At 40.1% G+C, this 18,788-nt stretch overlaps 1 protein-coding gene across 1 annotated transcript in view; it reads left to right on the forward strand.

Annotated features, from left to right (window-relative positions):
- The window catches only part of LOC140739195 (gamma-aminobutyric acid receptor subunit beta-2), a 185,969-nt gene that overhangs the window by 146,664 nt on the left and 20,517 nt on the right, over positions 1-18,788 (forward strand). The window contains exon 7 of the mRNA XM_073067265.1: positions 7,890-8,042. Within this exon, the coding sequence (XP_072923366.1) occupies positions 7,890-8,042 (153 nt within the window). The remainder of the gene's footprint in view (positions 1-7,889; positions 8,043-18,788) is intronic.

Here is an 18,788-nt window from a genome sequence, read left to right on the forward strand (position 1 = left end):
CTGTGGCATGAAAAGCTGGAGTAAGTTGCCTAGGTGTGATAAGTGAGAGCAGTTCTTTGAAAAGGGTATCAGTAAGAAGGCACAGGTAAGGTTTTATCCTCAGTCTTCAATTTGCTGTAGGCAGAATGATAGGGCAGTGGTATCCTTGTCCTGCTGGATGTGGGCAGTGGGGGATCTTTATAGTCTTCCTGGATGATGATATCTGTGGGAAGTGCAAGGTCACAGAGGTGGAACAAAGGATGAGGTTCCACTGAGTGAGTATAGGTAGTTGGATAAGAAATTAAAATGCAGAAGCTTCAGAGGAATGATTTCTATATTAATCCCAAAGCCATGTGCTAGAGAGTCCGGGGATAAAAATGATAGTCTTGATGAATATGTGGTTGAAGAGCTGGTACAGAGGACCTGGGATTCAGGTTCCTGCATCATTGGGATCCAGGAATCTCAGGTCCTGACGAACAAAAGGAACATGTTGCACTTAGAGTCAAAGAAAAATACAGAAGAGAAACAGGCACTTTGGCCCATCTGGTCTATGTGGAACTATTTAAACTATCTACCCCCATCGACCTGCACCCAGTCCATAGCCCTCCGTACCCCTAATGTCCGTGTAAAAATCCGAACTTCTCAGAAACATTGAAATTGAGTTTGTGTGCAGCCCTTGCAGTGGTAGCTCATTCCACGCTCTCAACATCTTCTGAGTAAAAAAAGTTTCCCCTCATGTTTCCCTTAAAGTTTTCACCTTGCACCCTTAACCCATGACCTTTAGTTGTAGTACCCACCCAACCACAGTGGAAAATGCATGCTTGCTTGCTTATACCCTATTTATACTCCTCATAATTTTATGTACCTCTATCAAATCTCCCCCCATTCTTCTATGTTCCAAGGAAGAAAGTCCTATCCTTTTCAATCTTTCCTTATAACTCATGTCCTCCAGTCCCAACAACATTGTTTTATATTTTTTTCTGTACTCTTTCAACCTTATTTGCAACTTTCCTGAAGGTAGGAGACCAAAAATGCACACAATATTCCAAATTCGGCCTCACCATCATCATAAACAACTTCAAAATAACTTCCCATCTCCTGTACTCAGTACTTTGGTTTGTGAAGGCCAATGTGCCTAAAGCTTTCTTTATGATCCTATCTACCTGTGATGTCACTTTCAAAGAATTATGGACCTATATTCCCAGATCCTTTTGTTCTACCGCAGTCCACAGTGCCTTACCGTTCACTCTGTAAGACTTACCCTGACTGGTCCTACTGTAGTGCAACATCTCGCACTTGTTTGCATAAAATTAATTTGCCATTTTTCCTACATGTCCCAACTCTGTTGCAAGCTCTGATAGTCATCCTTGCTGTCCAGTACACCCCCCAATCTTAGTGTCATTGCAAACTTACTGATCCATTTAACTACGTTATTATCCAGATCATTGATATAGAAAACAAAAAAAAATAAACCTACCGCTGACCCCTACAGAACTCCACTAATCACAGGCCTCCAGTCAGAGAGGTGACCATTTACTACCACTGTCTGTCTTCCCCCAGAAAGCCAATGTCTTATCCAATGTACTACCTCACCTTGAATGCCAAGCAATTGAACCACTTTAACCAACCACCCCTGCAGGACCTTGTCAAAAGCCTTGCTAACATCCATGTAGACAACATCCAATGCCTTGTCTTCATCAACTTTCTTGAAAAACTCTATAAAATTAGTTGGAGACAACCTACTATGCACAAAGCCATACTGACTATCCAAATAAGACCATAAAACTTGTGAGTAGAATTAGGTCATTTAGCTCATCGAGTCCGTCAGCCATTCAATCATGGCTGATCCTTTTCTCCCCTCCTCAGCCCCACTCCCCAAGCTTCTCCCCAAAGTCTTTGATGCCATGTCCAATCAAGAACCTATCAAGCTCTGCCTTAAATACACCCAACAACCTGGCCTCCACACTTGCCTATAGCAGCAATTTCCACCCTGAAGTTGAAGAAATTTCTTTACATCTCTGTTTTAAGTGGATGCCCTACGATCCTGAGGCTATGCATTTTGTGTGTGTTGCTTGAATTTCCAGCATCTGCAGATTTCCTCATGTTTGCGTTCTGAAATAAAAGTTGCTTTTTGCTCCAATTAAGTGAAGATCCTAGAAAGGATTCAAAGGTTCATTTCATTGTCAAAATACGCATGAGCAATACAGCTCAGATATTTGTCTTCTCCAGATAGCCATGAAATACAGAAAGACTATACATCAATTCCCCCCCACATGAAAAAGAAAAAGAAACAAAATTCACAGACCTCAAAATGCCCCCCTCCCCTACAGAAAACAGCAATAATGGCAACACATCCCCAACCCCTCCCCTGCAGAGAAAAAAAACAGCCACAATAACAATCCCTGACCCCCTCACTCACAAAGAAAGAACAGCGTCAGTGGAATCAAAATCCCCCTCTCCACCACCCCCACACTCCTACACAAAGAGTGAACAGATCACCCACCCACCAACTGGCTACAAGAAAGAAAACACTGAAAAACTGAAGTACACCAATATAAAGTACAGTCCAAACACCTGGGATGTGCCAAGCAAAGGCAAGTTCTGCTTTTGGTAGACTGCGCTCCACTGTATGGGAACGCCGAGGAATCAGTCCAGCAATAAAACTGAAGGTCTGCAGAGCCGTGGTACTCACTACCTGCCTTGTATGCCTGTGAAATGTGGACTGTGTATCGAAGGCATACAAGACAGCTCAACCATCTCCACATGACTTGTCATCACAGAATATTAGGCATCAGATGGCAAACTGAAGTTCTCTCTAGAGCAAGTCTACCATCAGTCCACACACTGCTGATGTGAGCAAAGAGCCGGTGGGCAGGTTATGTCATCCACATGCCGGACGAGCGCATACCTAAGCAGCTTCTTTCTGGGGAACTCTCTGCTGGAAGACGCTCACAGGGAGGGCAGAAGAAACATTACTAAGACACACTAAAGACCTCCCTGAAGTCATTTGACATAGATACGACCGCCTGGAAAATGCTGGCACAAAATCGCCCTACTTAGTGTGGCCTTATCCATAAGGGCTGTCAAGCTTACAAAGCAAGGTGCATTGCTGAAGCACAACATAAGCACGAGGTGTGCAAGTCCAGAGCCACGAGCACAGCAACTGTAATGCCTACACATATCTGCCCAACATGTGCCAGGACATTTTGTGCCCAAATTGGCCTGACCAGTCATCTTTGGACACACCACATTCAGTCTGAAAGTGACTAACGGTGTTGAGGTCTTCATCGATGACGACGATGGACGAACAACAAACCAGATGATCAGCTTATACTTACTCAATTTTAAGATGAGAAATGTGCTGCTGAACCAGTGTCAGCTTAGTGGTCCAGGTTGAGTGCGCTCCTGTCTTATTTCATAATTTTTTTTTGATACCTTATCTAAATTTTCAGAATTGTGTATATGCTACAAGAATTGATTCCCTTTACACATCTGCTTGTAATATTATTTATTTATTTTTATTTATCTGTGATATTACTTTATGTTGTGTGTGTGAGTTACAGGTACTGTGTTGTGCAATTTGGACTACGAGCCATGTTGTTTCATTTGGCATTATACTTGTGTGACAATAAATTGAACTTGATATCCTCAGATATTTGTCTATCATATTGTTCCTTTCATTAAAAAACTGTTGACTCTAGTCAATTCTATAATTTTCTAAATCTCCTTTCACCTTTCATTATAGATTCCAGCTTTTTCCTAGTGACAGATGTTGAGTCAGCTGACCTACATTCTCTTGCTCAGTCTTTCTTTTTGAATTGTATATTCCATTTTCGGTTTTCCAATCCATTATGATATTTCCAGAATGTAGGGATTGGGTGTCACTGACTGCTGTCAGTTCAGAACTGTCACTTCTTAGAAATTCTCCTCCTTGATAAACTGGCAATCAGCTTCCAATTGAATACTGTATCTAGGGGCAAGCAGCAATAACAATTGTATTTTCCTTGTAGGCTAGGTGAATATGTGATGTATTCAATCAGGCATACAAATGAGTAATTTTATTTTGATGCGCTTCTGATTCAATGTTACAAAACAATTTCAAGCAATAATCTACCATTTTCCCCAAATTATGCCAAATAAAATGCAACTCCAAGAAGTCGTTCAGCAGTTCTCCACCAAGGGGATAATTAGTTCATATCTGCTTGCACACTGACTCAGTTCTCTTATACTGATGAGATACTTGAGATGTGCTGAGTCTTTGGGTGGCACAATGATATAACTAGAAGAGCTGCTGCTACTCCTTGCCAAAGACTTGGGTTTACTCCTGACCTTAGGTGAAGTCTGTGTTTAATTAGAAAATTCTCCTTCCAATAGCATTTGTTTCCTCCAGGTGTTCTTGATTTCTCTAAAATGTCAAAGACATGTGGGTTGATATGTTAATTAGCCCCTGTACATTGCCCTTAGAGTGTAGGTTAATAGTAGAATCTGGGGAGAGTTAATGAGACTGTGGGGAGAATAAGTAATGCGATTCATACCCTAAAAATAATTAACGCCCTAGTTTCATTTACATTGCTTTCTGGAGAAGATATATGCATTGAACATAATTTGAAGATTGAGGAACAGAAATGATTGCACTTCTCAAGTGATTTCCCTGCATGAGCTGTTGGATTGTAACCTGGAAATCAAACTCTCTTAAATTAACTAAAGAGTTCACAATTGTGATGATTGCTTGTTTATTTCAAATGAAAGTTTTCCATCAGTGTAATAGCTATGCTTATGGTGTTTTATTAAAATCATGTTAGTTGAAATTAGTATTACATTGTTGAAAATTTTATATCTTATTTAAAGAGATTAATGTTTGACTATTTTGACATATTAGTTCATCTGCTGTTGAAACACTTATCCTTGCCTTCTGCTTAGCTCTTTCAGTGATTTCCTTTACCATGTTCACCATATACAAACTTAATTTCATGTGAAATTGTTTCTGTTACCATAATTCTAACCAAATTCCATTTTCTCTTATATTTTCAATTAGGCAACACCTAAATTTTAGAATTCTCTTTCATATTCTAATAGTTTTACCCCTCCCTCACGCTCTAATTTCAATCAATTTACCACCCCAGGCTCTTTTTGCTTTGTATTTTTAGTATCAGAACCATTTTAAATTGTCTCTTCAGCTCATTATGTGAAATACACTGGACTTTCTTTTCTTGAAAACAACTAAATTTTTTTGCTTTAGTCAAATATCCTAACATCTCTTTGCTTGGCTTGATGAGAAATTGACTTGATAATGCTTCTGAAAAGCACTTACCTTGTTGAATCTACAAAATAAATGCAATTCCTTTAATACTATCTGAAAAGTGTGAATGTTAACAGCCATGGGCCCCTAAAAAGGATTCAAATAAAGTGTGTTACTAATTGTTTAAAACTAAAAGCAGTAAGACTTCTAATGACTTGAGCAGTTGTGTATATAGGTCATCAAAATATCATGGAGAAGAACAGAATGTAATCAGCAAGGCTGAGGGAATTACAGAGTACAAGTGGGTAGCAGCTATATTTAAGTCCTGGTTACAGCACACTTAAAGTACAGTAAGCAGTTCCTGGTATCACCGCTGAGGAAAACCTTAGAAGTAGAGTAGCACAGATTTATCAGAACAGTACTTAGATTCCAGAAGTTAAATTACATGCAGAAAATACAGAAACTAAGGTCATTTTTAACTGGAATCCAGAGAGTTAATGTGTGATTTTATTTTTTATTTAATTATTATTAAAGGTGACTGATAATATCGACTTAAAGAAACTTTATATTGGTTGGGGAATCTGAACTGGTTGTCCCATTCCTATCAGAGAAGAGACTACTCAACATCCATGCTAGGACCGCTAGACTCAAGAAGTTTCTTCTCCCTTGCCGTCAACCTGATTAACACCTCCACCCATTAATCCACTTCACCACCCCGTTACCACTATATACACATCACCTAGTGTTACTTTATGTACATACAATCTGACTGTATATGACGTTTACTTATACATTGTGTTTTATAGGGTTGCTTTTATAGGTATAGTTATTGTGTTCTTTATGCTTACTGTGTATTTTTCATGTTGCATTGGGTCTGCAGTAAATCATTTTGTTCTCCTTTACACTTGTGAACTGAAGAATGACAATAAATAATGTTGAGTCTTGAATTCTGAACTTGAAACTTGAATCCAGGGCAATGTGGCATAGTTTAAAAATAAGAATCAGGCATTTTCATGAGTGAAATTGAAATTCTGAATGCATATTGATAGCAATTTCACATACTGAATTTCTGGTGGCATAATTGATTTTCAGTCTCAAACTGATAGATTTTTTTATTAACCAAAAAATGTAACGAATATGAGGAAAAGGTAGATTCGTAAAATCTGTTTACATATCAACTATGATATCTGAAAGGCAACATATATTTGAATGACTAAACAATTTAATGGTTTCTTTTTTTTTTGTAATTCAAATTTTTATTATTATTTATTCTTATTTTACAAAGCAGCACAGCATATCATAGAGCAGATACAATACAGCATATTTACACAGCCATCCCATGACAGGAAAACATTTAAAAAAACTTCTAATTTAAGTTTAAATTAACATACAACCAAAATTGATCCCACGCATCTTGCATTTTTCCCTCACTGTTAATTCTTCCCAACAAGTGTTCATATGATGAAATCTTAACCATTTCCTCAGTCCATTCCCTCACAGTGGGACATCTGGGTTTTTTCCAGTTTTGCAATATAATTCTTGCAGCTATGATGAGACCCACCTTTAAAATAGTAAATTTGTCATTGTTTACATTAGGTATCATTGTCCTATCATCCAGGAGACAAAGCCGTGGGCACAAGGGCAGTGTAGGACCCGACCAATTCCCCAACAAATCAAGAATTTTACACCAAAATGGACGAACCATGGAACACTCCCAAATCATGTGAAAATATGTGCCCACCTCATTTTTACATTTCCAGCATAAATGATTATCAACAATCCCCATTTTGTAGAGTGTAGTTGGTGTCCAATAATATCTGTGTACTATCTTATACTGAATAAATTTCCCTCTCACTTCCCTAATATGTCTACCCACATTTGATAAAATATTTGACCACTCATTATCTTCAATATCACTTCCAAGATCCTTCTGCCGTACTGCTTTGAGATTGTTACACGGTTCACCCACAGAGTGCTTGAACATTTTATAAAATACTGATACTTTATGAACTTCCTGTGGTAGTGTAAAGTATTCAGTTAAAGGGTTACTTTGTGGGCCACCATTCTTGAATATGCTATTAACGCAATGTCTTATTTGTAAATACTTCCAGAAATTCCCTTTATCTACAAAGTTATATTTCCTCTGCAAATCCACATACGACATAAAAGTCCCATTCTCATAGAGATCACCTACTGTATTTACACCTTTAATCTTCCATTCTTTCCAGTACACCATTCTTTTCCCAATGCGTCTCACAGGGTTATTCCAGAGCGAGGAGTATAACTGATTTAAATGTGACATTTTACAAGCTTTATAAATTGTACTCCACACACTCCTTGAGTGAAATAGTATAGGATTTAGATTAGTCTTGTTTTCCACATGTTGTGAGAGAATATTAAGTGGAGAATGTGGTGCAGCCAAGCTACGTTCTATAACTACCCAATCTAAATCAACATCAGCCCTGTCCCAATGTTTAGCTAACTTGGTCATTTCAAAGGATAATTTATATGCAATGGTTTATTTCTTTACCTTTTATCCAAGTAACCATTATTTTTAGGAACAGGTAATGAATAATGGATTTTAATGTTTTCTTTTGTTTGCTTGTTGGGAAATAAAAATTTTCTATACTTTGTTCACAAATGGAGCTGAAAGTATTTATGTATTTTTCAGGTGCTTACCCCAGGCTTTCCCTCAGCTTCAAGCTTAAAAGAAACATTGGTTACTTCATTCTGCAAACATATATGCCCTCCATCTTGATCACCATCCTCTCTTGGGTGTCTTTTTGGATTAATTACGATGCATCAGCTGCAAGAGTTGCTCTAGGTATGACTGTTTAAATGCTTGTGGCTTAGCACACATACTGATAATTACTCCTTTCTTCCTGCTATATTCCAGCTGATGTATTCATTCAATTAATTATTTTGATAAATGACAATTAAGATCCCTCATCATACAAATTATTATCTAGTACCAGTTGTAACTTTTCACTGCCTAAAGCCAAAGGCCTTGCAATTCTGCTTGATCTCTGCCTAGCCCAGATTGCTAGAACTAAGTTTTGTTATTTAACTGAGACAGATAGGAAAAGCTACTTGGAGTTTTTAGCACCAGATTTAAAATGACTGGGGCCTGGTGGGACTTCCTGCAGAGACTGAGCTTATTTGGGTAATTAGTCACTTGGTAAGGGCTAATAAAAAAAAAAGTTAGGTTCATGCAGAGCGTCCATTGTGGGAGCAACCATTTTTGATGTGGGACAAAAAGAGGGAACTGAGGCTTTGGCTCAAGAGGCTTCAGTGAGGAGCGGCAGAGGCTAGATTGAGGTTTCTGTCAAATTTACATTTCTTTCTTCACTAGCTAGAGTAATGAGAATGGATCCCAGGTCAGTGGCGTGCTTCTCAGACAAGTTGTGGGACATCTGGGAGACTTACAGTCTCTCTGATAACTACATCTGCATGAAGTGCATCAAACTGCAACTCTTTGCAAATTTTGTAAGAGACTTGGAGCTTCGGCTCATATGTGAAAATGAGAGGGTGATATATAGGAGCTACAGGGAGGTGGTCACCCCTAAGTTACAGGAGGCAGGTAGTAGCTGTCAGGAGGGAGTAAAAAAAATAGAAAGATAGTGCAGAGTAACCCTGTGGCTGTTCCTCTCCATAACAGGCTTCAGATAAAATTAAGGGCACAACCTACCTGGGGAAAGCCCCAGCGATCAAGTCATTGTGGCAGTGAGTCTGACTCTGTGGCTCAGAAAAAAAGGGGAGAAAAGAGGATTGCAGTGGTGACAGTGGATTCAATAGTAAGGGGAAACTAGAAACATGGAAAACCTACAGCACAATACAGACCCTTCAGCCCACAAAGTTGTGCCGAACATGTCCCTACCTTAGAAATTACTAGGCTTACCCATAGACCTCTATTGTTCTAAGCTCCATGTACCTATCCAAAAGTCTCTTAAAAGACCCTATTGTATCTGCCTCCACCACCGTTGCCGGAACTGACCCCTGACATCTCCTCTGTACCAACTCCCCAGAACCTTAAACCTGTGTCCTCTTGTGGCAACCATTTCAGCCCTGGGAAAAAGCCTCTGACTATCCACATGATCAATGCCTCTCGTCATCTCATACACATATAGTGAACATATAGGAGATTTTGTGGATGTGAAAGAGACTCATGGATGGAATGTTGCCTCCCAAGTCCGGGGTTAGAATTGTCTCAAATCCAGTCCACAGCTTTCTTAAGGGGGAGGGGTATATATTACTACCAGCAACATACAGTAGATAGGAAAAGGGCTGAGGTCCTCAAAAGAGAATATAGAGAGTCAGGTAGGAAGGTGAAAAGCAGGACATCAAGGGTAATAATCTCTGGATTCCAATTTGTGTCACGTGCCAGTAAGAGTAGACTATAAGACAGAGAGGCAGACTTGGGTCATTTGGCCCATCAAGTCTGTTTTGCTATTCCATCATGGCTGATTTATATATCTTTCTTAACTCCATTCTCCTGTCTTCTTCCCATAACCATGAATGTCCTGACTAATCAAGAACCGATCAACCTCCTCTTTAAATATACCCAATGACTTGGCCTCCTCAGTTGTCTGGGTTAATGAATCACACAGATCCCCCCCCCCCACTCTCTGGCTAATGAAATTCCTCCTCATTTCTCTTTTAAATAAAGGTCCCTCTAGTCAAAGGTTGTGCCCTCTGATTGTAGACTTCCCATTATAGGAAACATTCTCTCCTTATCCACTCCGTTTAGGCCTTTCAGTCATCAGGCCTCTGTAGTCATCAGGGAGACCATCAGCTTCCATGAATTCCCACATCCTACAAGAGGAGCATTCCACTGCCATATCTGCCACCCTTCCTGCACAGCATGATGGGCAACCAAGACCAGCAATAACGAAAGGAAAAACCGACCCTTTGTATCTGTTTCTTTGGCTTCAGCCTCTTCTCATGGAAGCCTCTTGTATCAAAGCCACTAAGTTCCCACTCTGACTCTAGCCTCCACTCCAATGATGGCTGCTCCATTGGACCCTATCTCTCTTCTATGGTTTAAAAAAATAAGAAAAAATCCCCACGCAAAGAGAAAGAACTCACCGCCTTTGATGGTGTTCCGCCTGCCTTTCACTGCACTTTTCACTTTTGGCTCTCCTATTTGATTACTTGGGTTGTTTCCAGCTTTCTTTATATTCATAGATAGATAGGTACTTTATTGTTCCCAAAGGAAATTACAGTGTCATAGTAGCATTACCAGTGCACAGATATATAAATATTAGAAGACAAGTAAGAAAGACTAAAAAAAAGTTACCTTTAAAATAAGATCTGCAAGATTTACAAGTTTGTACTGATAAGATGATAGTGCAAGAATTACTGTAATATTATACAGTAATGGGTGTACATTCACACTGTCCAGATAAGAAGTTATGGTGGTATTGCATACTAGGTTAACAGACCTAAACAGAGCTTAAACAGAGTACTGGTAAAAAAAAGGTTAATAACAACCTAACACAATTTAGAGCCTCATGGTTGAGAATAAGAATGACCTCATATAGTGCTCTTTGGAGCAGTACAGTTGTCTTAGTCTTTCACTAAAAATGCTCCTCTGTTCAGCTAAGGTGTCATGTGGAGGGTGAGAAACATTGTCCAGAATTGCCAGGATTTTCCGGAGGGCCCTTTGTTCTACCACAGTATGTCTGGTTTGACTCCTCTAACAGACCCAGCCTTTCTAATTAGTTTATTGAGCCTTTTGACATTACCCATGTTGTTGCAATTGCCCCAACACACCACTGCATAGAAGATTGTACTGGCAACAACAGACTGGTAGAACATGAGAAGGCGAGGCCAAAGGACCTCAGTCTCCTCAGGAAGTAGGGGCGACTCTGGCCCTTCTTGTACACAGCCTCTGCATTGGTGTTCCACTTAAGTCTGTTGTCCAGATGCATCCCCAGGTACTGGTAGGTTTTCATCATCAATAGTAACAGGGAGCAGTACAGGCTTAGTCTTCTTAAAGTTCATCACCATCTCCTTTGTCTTACTGATGTTGAACTGCAGATGATTCAGCTTGTACTATTCAAAAAAAGTCCTTTACCAGGGCCCTGTATTTGTCTCCCATCATCCCTTTATACACCCAACTATTGCTGAATCATTAGAGAATTTCTGCAGAAATTCCGAAGTATACAGGGTAAACAGGAAGGGAGCCAATACACACAGCACTGAAGCCACACAAACTGTGGTCTGCAAGACAAGTAGTCTATTATCCAGGATGCAATGGACATGCCAACCTGCATTGAATGAAGCTTTCCCCCCAGTATTTAGGCCTCTATGGTATCGAAGGCTCTTGAGAAATCACAAAACACAATCATTACTGTGCTGCCCTGCTAAGCCATAAGACAGAGGAGAAGAATTAGGCAATCTGCCCCATTGAGTCTGCTCCACTATTCAATCATGATTGATCCTTTTTTTTCTCCTTCTCAACCCCAGTTCCCGGCCTTCTCCCTGTAACCATTGATACCATGTCCAATCATTAACCTGTCAATCTCTGCCTAAATACACCCAGTGACCTGGCCTCTACAGCTGCCCGTGACAACAAATTACAAAAATTCACCACTCTTTAGCTAAAGAAATTCCTGTGCATCTCTGTTTTGAAAGGGCACCCCTCTATCCTGAGGCTGTGCCCTCTTGTCCTAGACTCTCCCACCAGAAATTTCTCCGCATCTCTGTTTTGAAAGAGCGCCCCTCTATCCTGAGACTGTGCCCTCTTGCCCTAGACTCTCCCACCATGCAAAACGTCCTTTCCACATCTACTCTGTCTAGGCCTTTCAACATTTGAAAGGTTTCAATGAGATCCCCCCTCATCCTTCTGAATTCCAGTGAATATAGACCCAGAACCATCAAACATTCCTCTTATGATAAACCTTTCATTACTGGAATTATCCTTGTGAACTTCCTCTGGATCCTGTCCAATGCCAGCACATCTTTTCCAAGATGAGGTGCCCAAAACTGTTAGCAACAGTCAAGGTGGGGCCTCACCAGTGCCTTATAAAGCCTCACTATCACATTCTTGCTGTTGTGTTCTAGATCTCTTGAAATGAATGCTAACATGGCATTTGCCTTCCTCGCCACCAACTCAACCAGCAAGCCAAATGGGAGTAGGCTCTGTTTAGCAGGTAGAAGACAGCATCGTCAACTCCAGTGGGCTCCTGGTAGACAAACTGCAGGGGATCGAAGGCTGATCTGACCAGGGATTGGACATGAGCCAGAACCAGTCTCTCTAGGGTCTTCGTGATGTAATGAGGTTAGGGCTACTGGACGGTAATCATTCAAGACTTTCGGTCGGTCCTTCTTGTGTAATGGGACCACATCAAAGGCCCTCTCTGATTTCAGCTTCCTAAACCATGCATAGATTTCCTTTTTATTTTTGACTAACTTTACAATCTCTTTCATTAACGTTTATGTCCTTCCTCTTTAATGGACATGCCCATGCTAGGTTGTCCTGGACTTTAAATGACTCCCACATGTTAGATAGGAATTTGTCCAGCAACAGCTTCAGCTTCCGATTTACACATACCAAGCTCCTAATGTAATTTGCCCTTCCACGGTTTAATGTTATTTTCCTAGGTCCATCCTGAGATGGCCATACTCCCATGTATCAACTGCCTTTGTTCATCTCAGCATTTGGAAGGTTTTGTTGTATTAATCTAGGGATGTATCTATACTTTGTAGTTACAAATCCAGCACAGTGTACTGGGAGAGAATATTTGAGATATAGAGAAAAGTATGTTCACCAGGAACTTTGTACTGGATGGTGCTGAGCTTCACTAGCATTGCTAAAACTGCAGGTTCCCAGGAAAGTGGAAAGTAATTTGTCACGTGATGTGTGTAAATGCTTGTTCAGGCTTAGGATGCAGGAGGCAAATCTGCACCGCAAGGTGATTGATCTATGACATAGTTGTAACTGCAATGTTTGTACAGCTGACCCAGTCGAGTCTCTGAAAATTATTATGACCAATATATGTCTGCAGAGGATTAATGCTGGTTATGCATTTGACTTTTGTGTAGCATGAATGTTGTTTGCCATTTATTTTCTATGACCGCATGTTGACTAGGTTTTGCTGCAGGCAAACATGGATGACTAGTCTTGCCTAGATAATTAGATTGTCTATGCTTCTTGATTACTAGTCCTATATCTTAATTGATTTGACAACTATCCTTATACACTGCAGGTTAACTCTGTTTAGAGTATTTAGACAAAAAATTGGTGCCCTGTTTAGTATTTCAAGTTGCTCTTGTCACAACATTAGGTAGAGTGCTAGAAATGTATTCATGTACAACAGGACTCTTGAATACTGTACTTAGCAGACTGCAATGTCAATCAATGTGCAAAGCTGTTTTGGTGCCACTGATGTTTAACTGGCCCTTAGAAAAAGAAGCTATTTTGGCTTAGCTAGCTGAAGACACAGCTTAAAATGTTGCAGCATGTATTTGCCAGATAACACTAAGAAAGTCAATCCCTCTTCTGAATAAAGATATTATAAATTACAAGTGGATTTACTAATTCATTTGAATAGAATGTTGATTGAAATAAGTTACAGATTGCTGCTTAAAGGTGTTCTTACAGTTTATTAAGTTTACAGAAAGTGGTGTGATTGAAGAAATTATTTTGTGTATACAAATTGTAACAAAACCTGTTTTCTTCCAGATGTGTCTGTTGCTAGTAGATATATAGTATGCTAGGGAAAAAGAGTAGGTGCAAGACAGTGATTAAGAGTGAGAGAGAAAGAATGTGGTGATGAGTATCAGAATATATTCACATCCACCATTACCCTTTCTGAAATATGTAGGCAGCTGTGACTAATAAGATTGAGCAGGACAAGGTTCTTCACAACTGTGAAATATACAGATGGTTATTTATTTACGGTTCTCTCTTCTTCAAGATCTGTAAGAGATATCTGCAATATTTTCCTGTTTACAATGCATATTAAGGAGCTTACAGGAGAGCAGAGGTCATCTTGTGCTAAGATTATAAGCTTGCCAGTTGTACATGGCACATTGACTCCTTGAATCACATTCCTATTAGGCCATAAGCCATAGGAGCAGAATTGGCCATTTGACCCATTGAGTCTCATTCACCATTTCATCCTGGCTGATCCATTTTTCATCTCAGCCCCAATCTTCTGCCCTCTCCCCGTATTCCTTCATGCTCTGACCAATCAAGAATCTATCAAACTCTGCCTTAAATATACATACAAACATGGCCTCCACAGCTTCCTGTGGCAATGAATTCCACAGATTCCTGTGGCAATGAATTCCACAGATTCACGACTCTCTAGCTAAAGAAATTCCTCCTCATCTCAATTCTAAAAGGAGTGAATTTCTAAAATTCTAGTGAATACAGGTCCAGAGCCATCAAGTGTTTTTCATAAGACAAGATGTTCAAACCTGCAGTAATCTTCGTGAATCTCCTTTGAACCCTGTCCAGTTTCAGCACATCCTTTGAAAGATAATGGGCCCAAAACTGCTCACAATTCTCCAAGTGAGGTCTCATCAGGGCTTTATCCTTGCTATTATATTCTAGTCTGCTTGAAATAAATGCTAACATCGCATTTACCTTCCTCACCACAGACTCAGTCTGCAAATTGACATTTAGAGAATCCTGCGCAGGCACTCCTAAGTCCCTTTGTGCCTCAGTTGTATTGTATTTTCTTTCCATTTAGGAAATAGTCAAGCCTTTAATTTCTTCTACCTATGTGCATGACCATCCACTTTCCAACACTGTATTCCATCTGCCACTTCTTTGCCTATTCTCCTAATCTGCGTAGGTCCTTCTAGAAATTCCCCCTCTTATACATATACCTACATATTGAATTCTCCCATGACAATTAGAACATTGCCCTTTTGGCATGCATTTTTAATCTCCCATTTTACTTTGTACATGTTACATATCACCAAGATAAACCACAAACAAAACAGATTCTGATCACTGAATATACTGGTTGTCCCTCGATTATGAACATCTGACTCATGGACACACATACATATGAACAAATTCCTATAAACCTAAAGGTCTGGCGTATGTACATATTTTAGTTCATCATAATGGCAGAACTAGTTTTCTTCAAATTTTGGGTGAAGGAAAATACTCATTGGCAACACATCTTGAGTCTCCTGCATAAATGCTAGTCATTTACTAGGGTAAAGGATGAACTGAAGGAAATTTATATTAGGCAAGAAACAGTGTTGGATAGACTGTTGAGTCTGAAGGCTGATAAGTCCCCGGGACCTGATGGTCTGCATCCCAGGGTACTTAAAGAGGTGGCTCTAGAAATCGTGGACACATTGGTAATCATTTTGTAATGTTCTATAGATTCAGGAACAGTTCCTGCTGATTGGAGGGTGGCTAATGTTGTCCCACTTTTCAAGAAAGGAGGGAGAGAGAAAACAGGGAATTATAGACCGGTTAGCCTGACGTCAGTGGTGGGAAAGATGCTGGAGTCAATTATAAAAGAGGAAATTACGACACATTTGGATAGCAGTAGAAGGATCAGTCTGAGTCAGCATGGATTTATGAAGGGAAAATCATGCTTGACTAATCTTCTGGAGTTTTTTGAGGATGTAATATGAAAATGGACAAGGGAGAGCCAATGGATGTAGTGTACCTGGACTTCCAGAAAGCTTTTGATAAAGTCCAACATAGGAGATTAGTGGGCAAAATTAGGGCACATGGTATTGGGGGCAGAGTACTGACATGGATTGAAAATTGGCTGGCTGACAGGAAACAAAGAGTAGCGATTAATGGGTCCATTTTGGAATGGCAGGCTGTGACCAGTGGGGTACCGCAAAGTTCGGTGCTGGGACCGCAGCTGTTTACAATATACATTAATGATTTAGATGAAGGGATTAAAAGTAACATTAGCAAATTTGCCGATGACACAAAGCTGGGTGGCAGTGTGAAATGTCAGGAAGATGTTATGAGAATGCAGGGTGACTTGGACAGGTTGGGTGAGTGGGCAAATGTATGGCAGATGCAGTTTAATGTGGATAAATGTGAGGTTATCCACTTTGGTGGCAAGAACAGGAAGGCAGATTACTATCTAAATGGAGTCAAGTTAGGAAAAGGGGAAGTACAACGAGATCTAGGTGTTCTTGTACATCAGTCAATGAAAGCAAGCATGCAGGTACAGCAGGCAGTGAAGAAAGCTAATGGCATGCTGGCTTTTATAACAAGAGGAATTGAGTATAGGAGTAACGAGGTCCTTCTGCAGCTGTACAGGGCCCTGGTGAGACCCCACCTGGAGTGTTGTGTGCAGTTTTGATCTCCAAATTTGAGGAAGGACATTCTTGCTATTGAGGGAGTGCAGCGTAGGTTCACAAGGTTAATTCCCGGAATGGCGGGACTGTCATATGTTGAAAGATTGGAGCGACTGGGCTTGTATACACTGGAATTTAGAAGGATGAGAGGGGATCTGATTGAAACATATAAGATTATTAAGGGATTGGACACGCTGGAGGCAGGAAGCATGTTCCCGCTGATGGGTGAGTCCAGAACTAGAAGCCACAGTTTAAGAATAAGGGGTAGACCATTTAGAACAGAGATATGGAAAAACTTTTTCACCCAGAGAGTGGTGGATATGTGGAATGCTCTGCCCCAGAAGGCAGTGGAGGCCAAGTCTCTGGATGCATTCAAGAGAGAGTTAGATAGATCTCATAGATAGCGGGGTCAAGGGATATGGGAGAGGGCAGGAATGGGGTAGTGATTGTGTATGATCAGCCATGATCACAGTGAATGGCGGTGCTGGCTAGAAGGGCCAAATGGCCTACTCCTGCACCTATTGTCTATTGTCATCTTTCGAGCTCTGTATTGGATAACAGTGTTTGTGATTTGTTACAAACACTGTGCTGTACAGTCTACTTCTCACAATATTTTACCATTGTCATACCTCCCAAATGCAGAATTGGCACTAATTTAAAAAAAACTGTAGGTGATTAGGTATAAAAATCAAAATCAATACCAAATACCTGCTGGCTGGATGATTATTCAACAAAAAGCATAGAGCATGTTCAAAGAATTGATGAAAAAGCAGGAAAGTGAAGAATTTGATACAAGTAGAGGATGGTTTGCAAGAGTAATTGCTGAACATGCCAGAGCAAATGCATTTCCTGATACTTTAGCTCAGATAATTAGGGGAAGAATTACTGTGCTGAACAAGTGTATATTATAGATGAGACTGAATTATATTGGAAAGCATGCTTGAATGTACATACTTCAAGAAAAGACTTTTGCTGGTTTATGACATTGCGAGAGATTGCTTGGTGGAAATATTCCACGGGATTACAAATTTAAGCCTTTACTTGTTTATCCACCCAAGAAACCTTAGGTTCTAAAAGGAATTTAGAAGTCACCTGGAAGTCCAACAAAGTTGGAGCTGGAACTGGATAAGCTCTGGATCATTCAGGAGGTTGAAGAGGTGATAGTTAGGACATATAGAGAGACAGTTACACCCAAGATGGAGTACTCAGGAAACTGGATGACAGTCAGGAAGGGGAAAAAGGTTAAGAAGCAGGTGCAGGGTACTCCTGTGGCCATCAGAGGCAATGCATAGTGAGGAGAGGCTGGTGATAGGGCAAAAACTGTAGGCAACAGAATAAATTGCGATGTAAAAGGTGGACAAAATCAAAAAGGGTGAAAACAGGATTGAAGGTGTTATATCTGAATGCACGCAGTATACAGAATCAGGTAGATGAACTTGTAGCACATTTGCAGATGATGTAGATAGATAGATAGATAGATAGATAGATAGATAGATAGATAGATAGATAGATAGATAGATACTTTATTCATCCCCATGGGGAAATTCAACTTTTTTTCCAATGTCCCATACACTTGTTGTAGCAAAACTAATTACATACAATACTTAACTCAGTAAAAAAATATGATATGCATCTAAATCACTATCTCAAAAAGCATTAATAATAGCTTTTAAAAAGTTCTTAAGTCCTGGCGGTTGAATTGTAAAGCCTAATGGCATTGGGGAGTATTGACCTCTTCATCCTGTCTGAGGAGCATTGCATCGATAGTAACCTGTCGCTGAAACTGCTTCTCTGTCTCTGGATGGTGCTATGTAGAGGATGTTCAGAGTTTTCCATAATTGACCATAGCCTACTCAGCGCCCTTCGCTCAGCTACCGATGTTAAACTCTCCAGTACTTTGCCCACGACAGAGCCCGCCTTCCTTACCAGCTTATTAAGACATGTAGATATCATGGCTTAAAGAAGATCATAGCCGGGAACTTAATGTCCAAGGATATACATCGGACAGTCTGAAGGGCGAGCTAAGAAATTGCAAGGATAAAGAGGCTTTGATGGGAGTTGTGTACAGACCCTCAAAAAGTGGTAAGGATGTGATCTACAAATTACAATGGGAGGTAGAAAATGCATGCCAAAGGGCAATGTTACAACAGTCATGGGGGATTTCAATATGAAGATGGATTGGGAAAATCAGGTTGGTGCTATATTACAGGAGGGGGATTTTTTAGACTGCTGACAAGATGACTTTTTGGAGCAGCTTGTGGTTGAGCCCACTAGG

The sequence above is a fragment of the Hemitrygon akajei genome, chromosome 15, assembly GCF_048418815.1.
Source record: "Hemitrygon akajei chromosome 15, sHemAka1.3, whole genome shotgun sequence".
NCBI classification, from domain to species: domain Eukaryota; kingdom Metazoa; phylum Chordata; class Chondrichthyes; order Myliobatiformes; family Dasyatidae; genus Hemitrygon; species Hemitrygon akajei.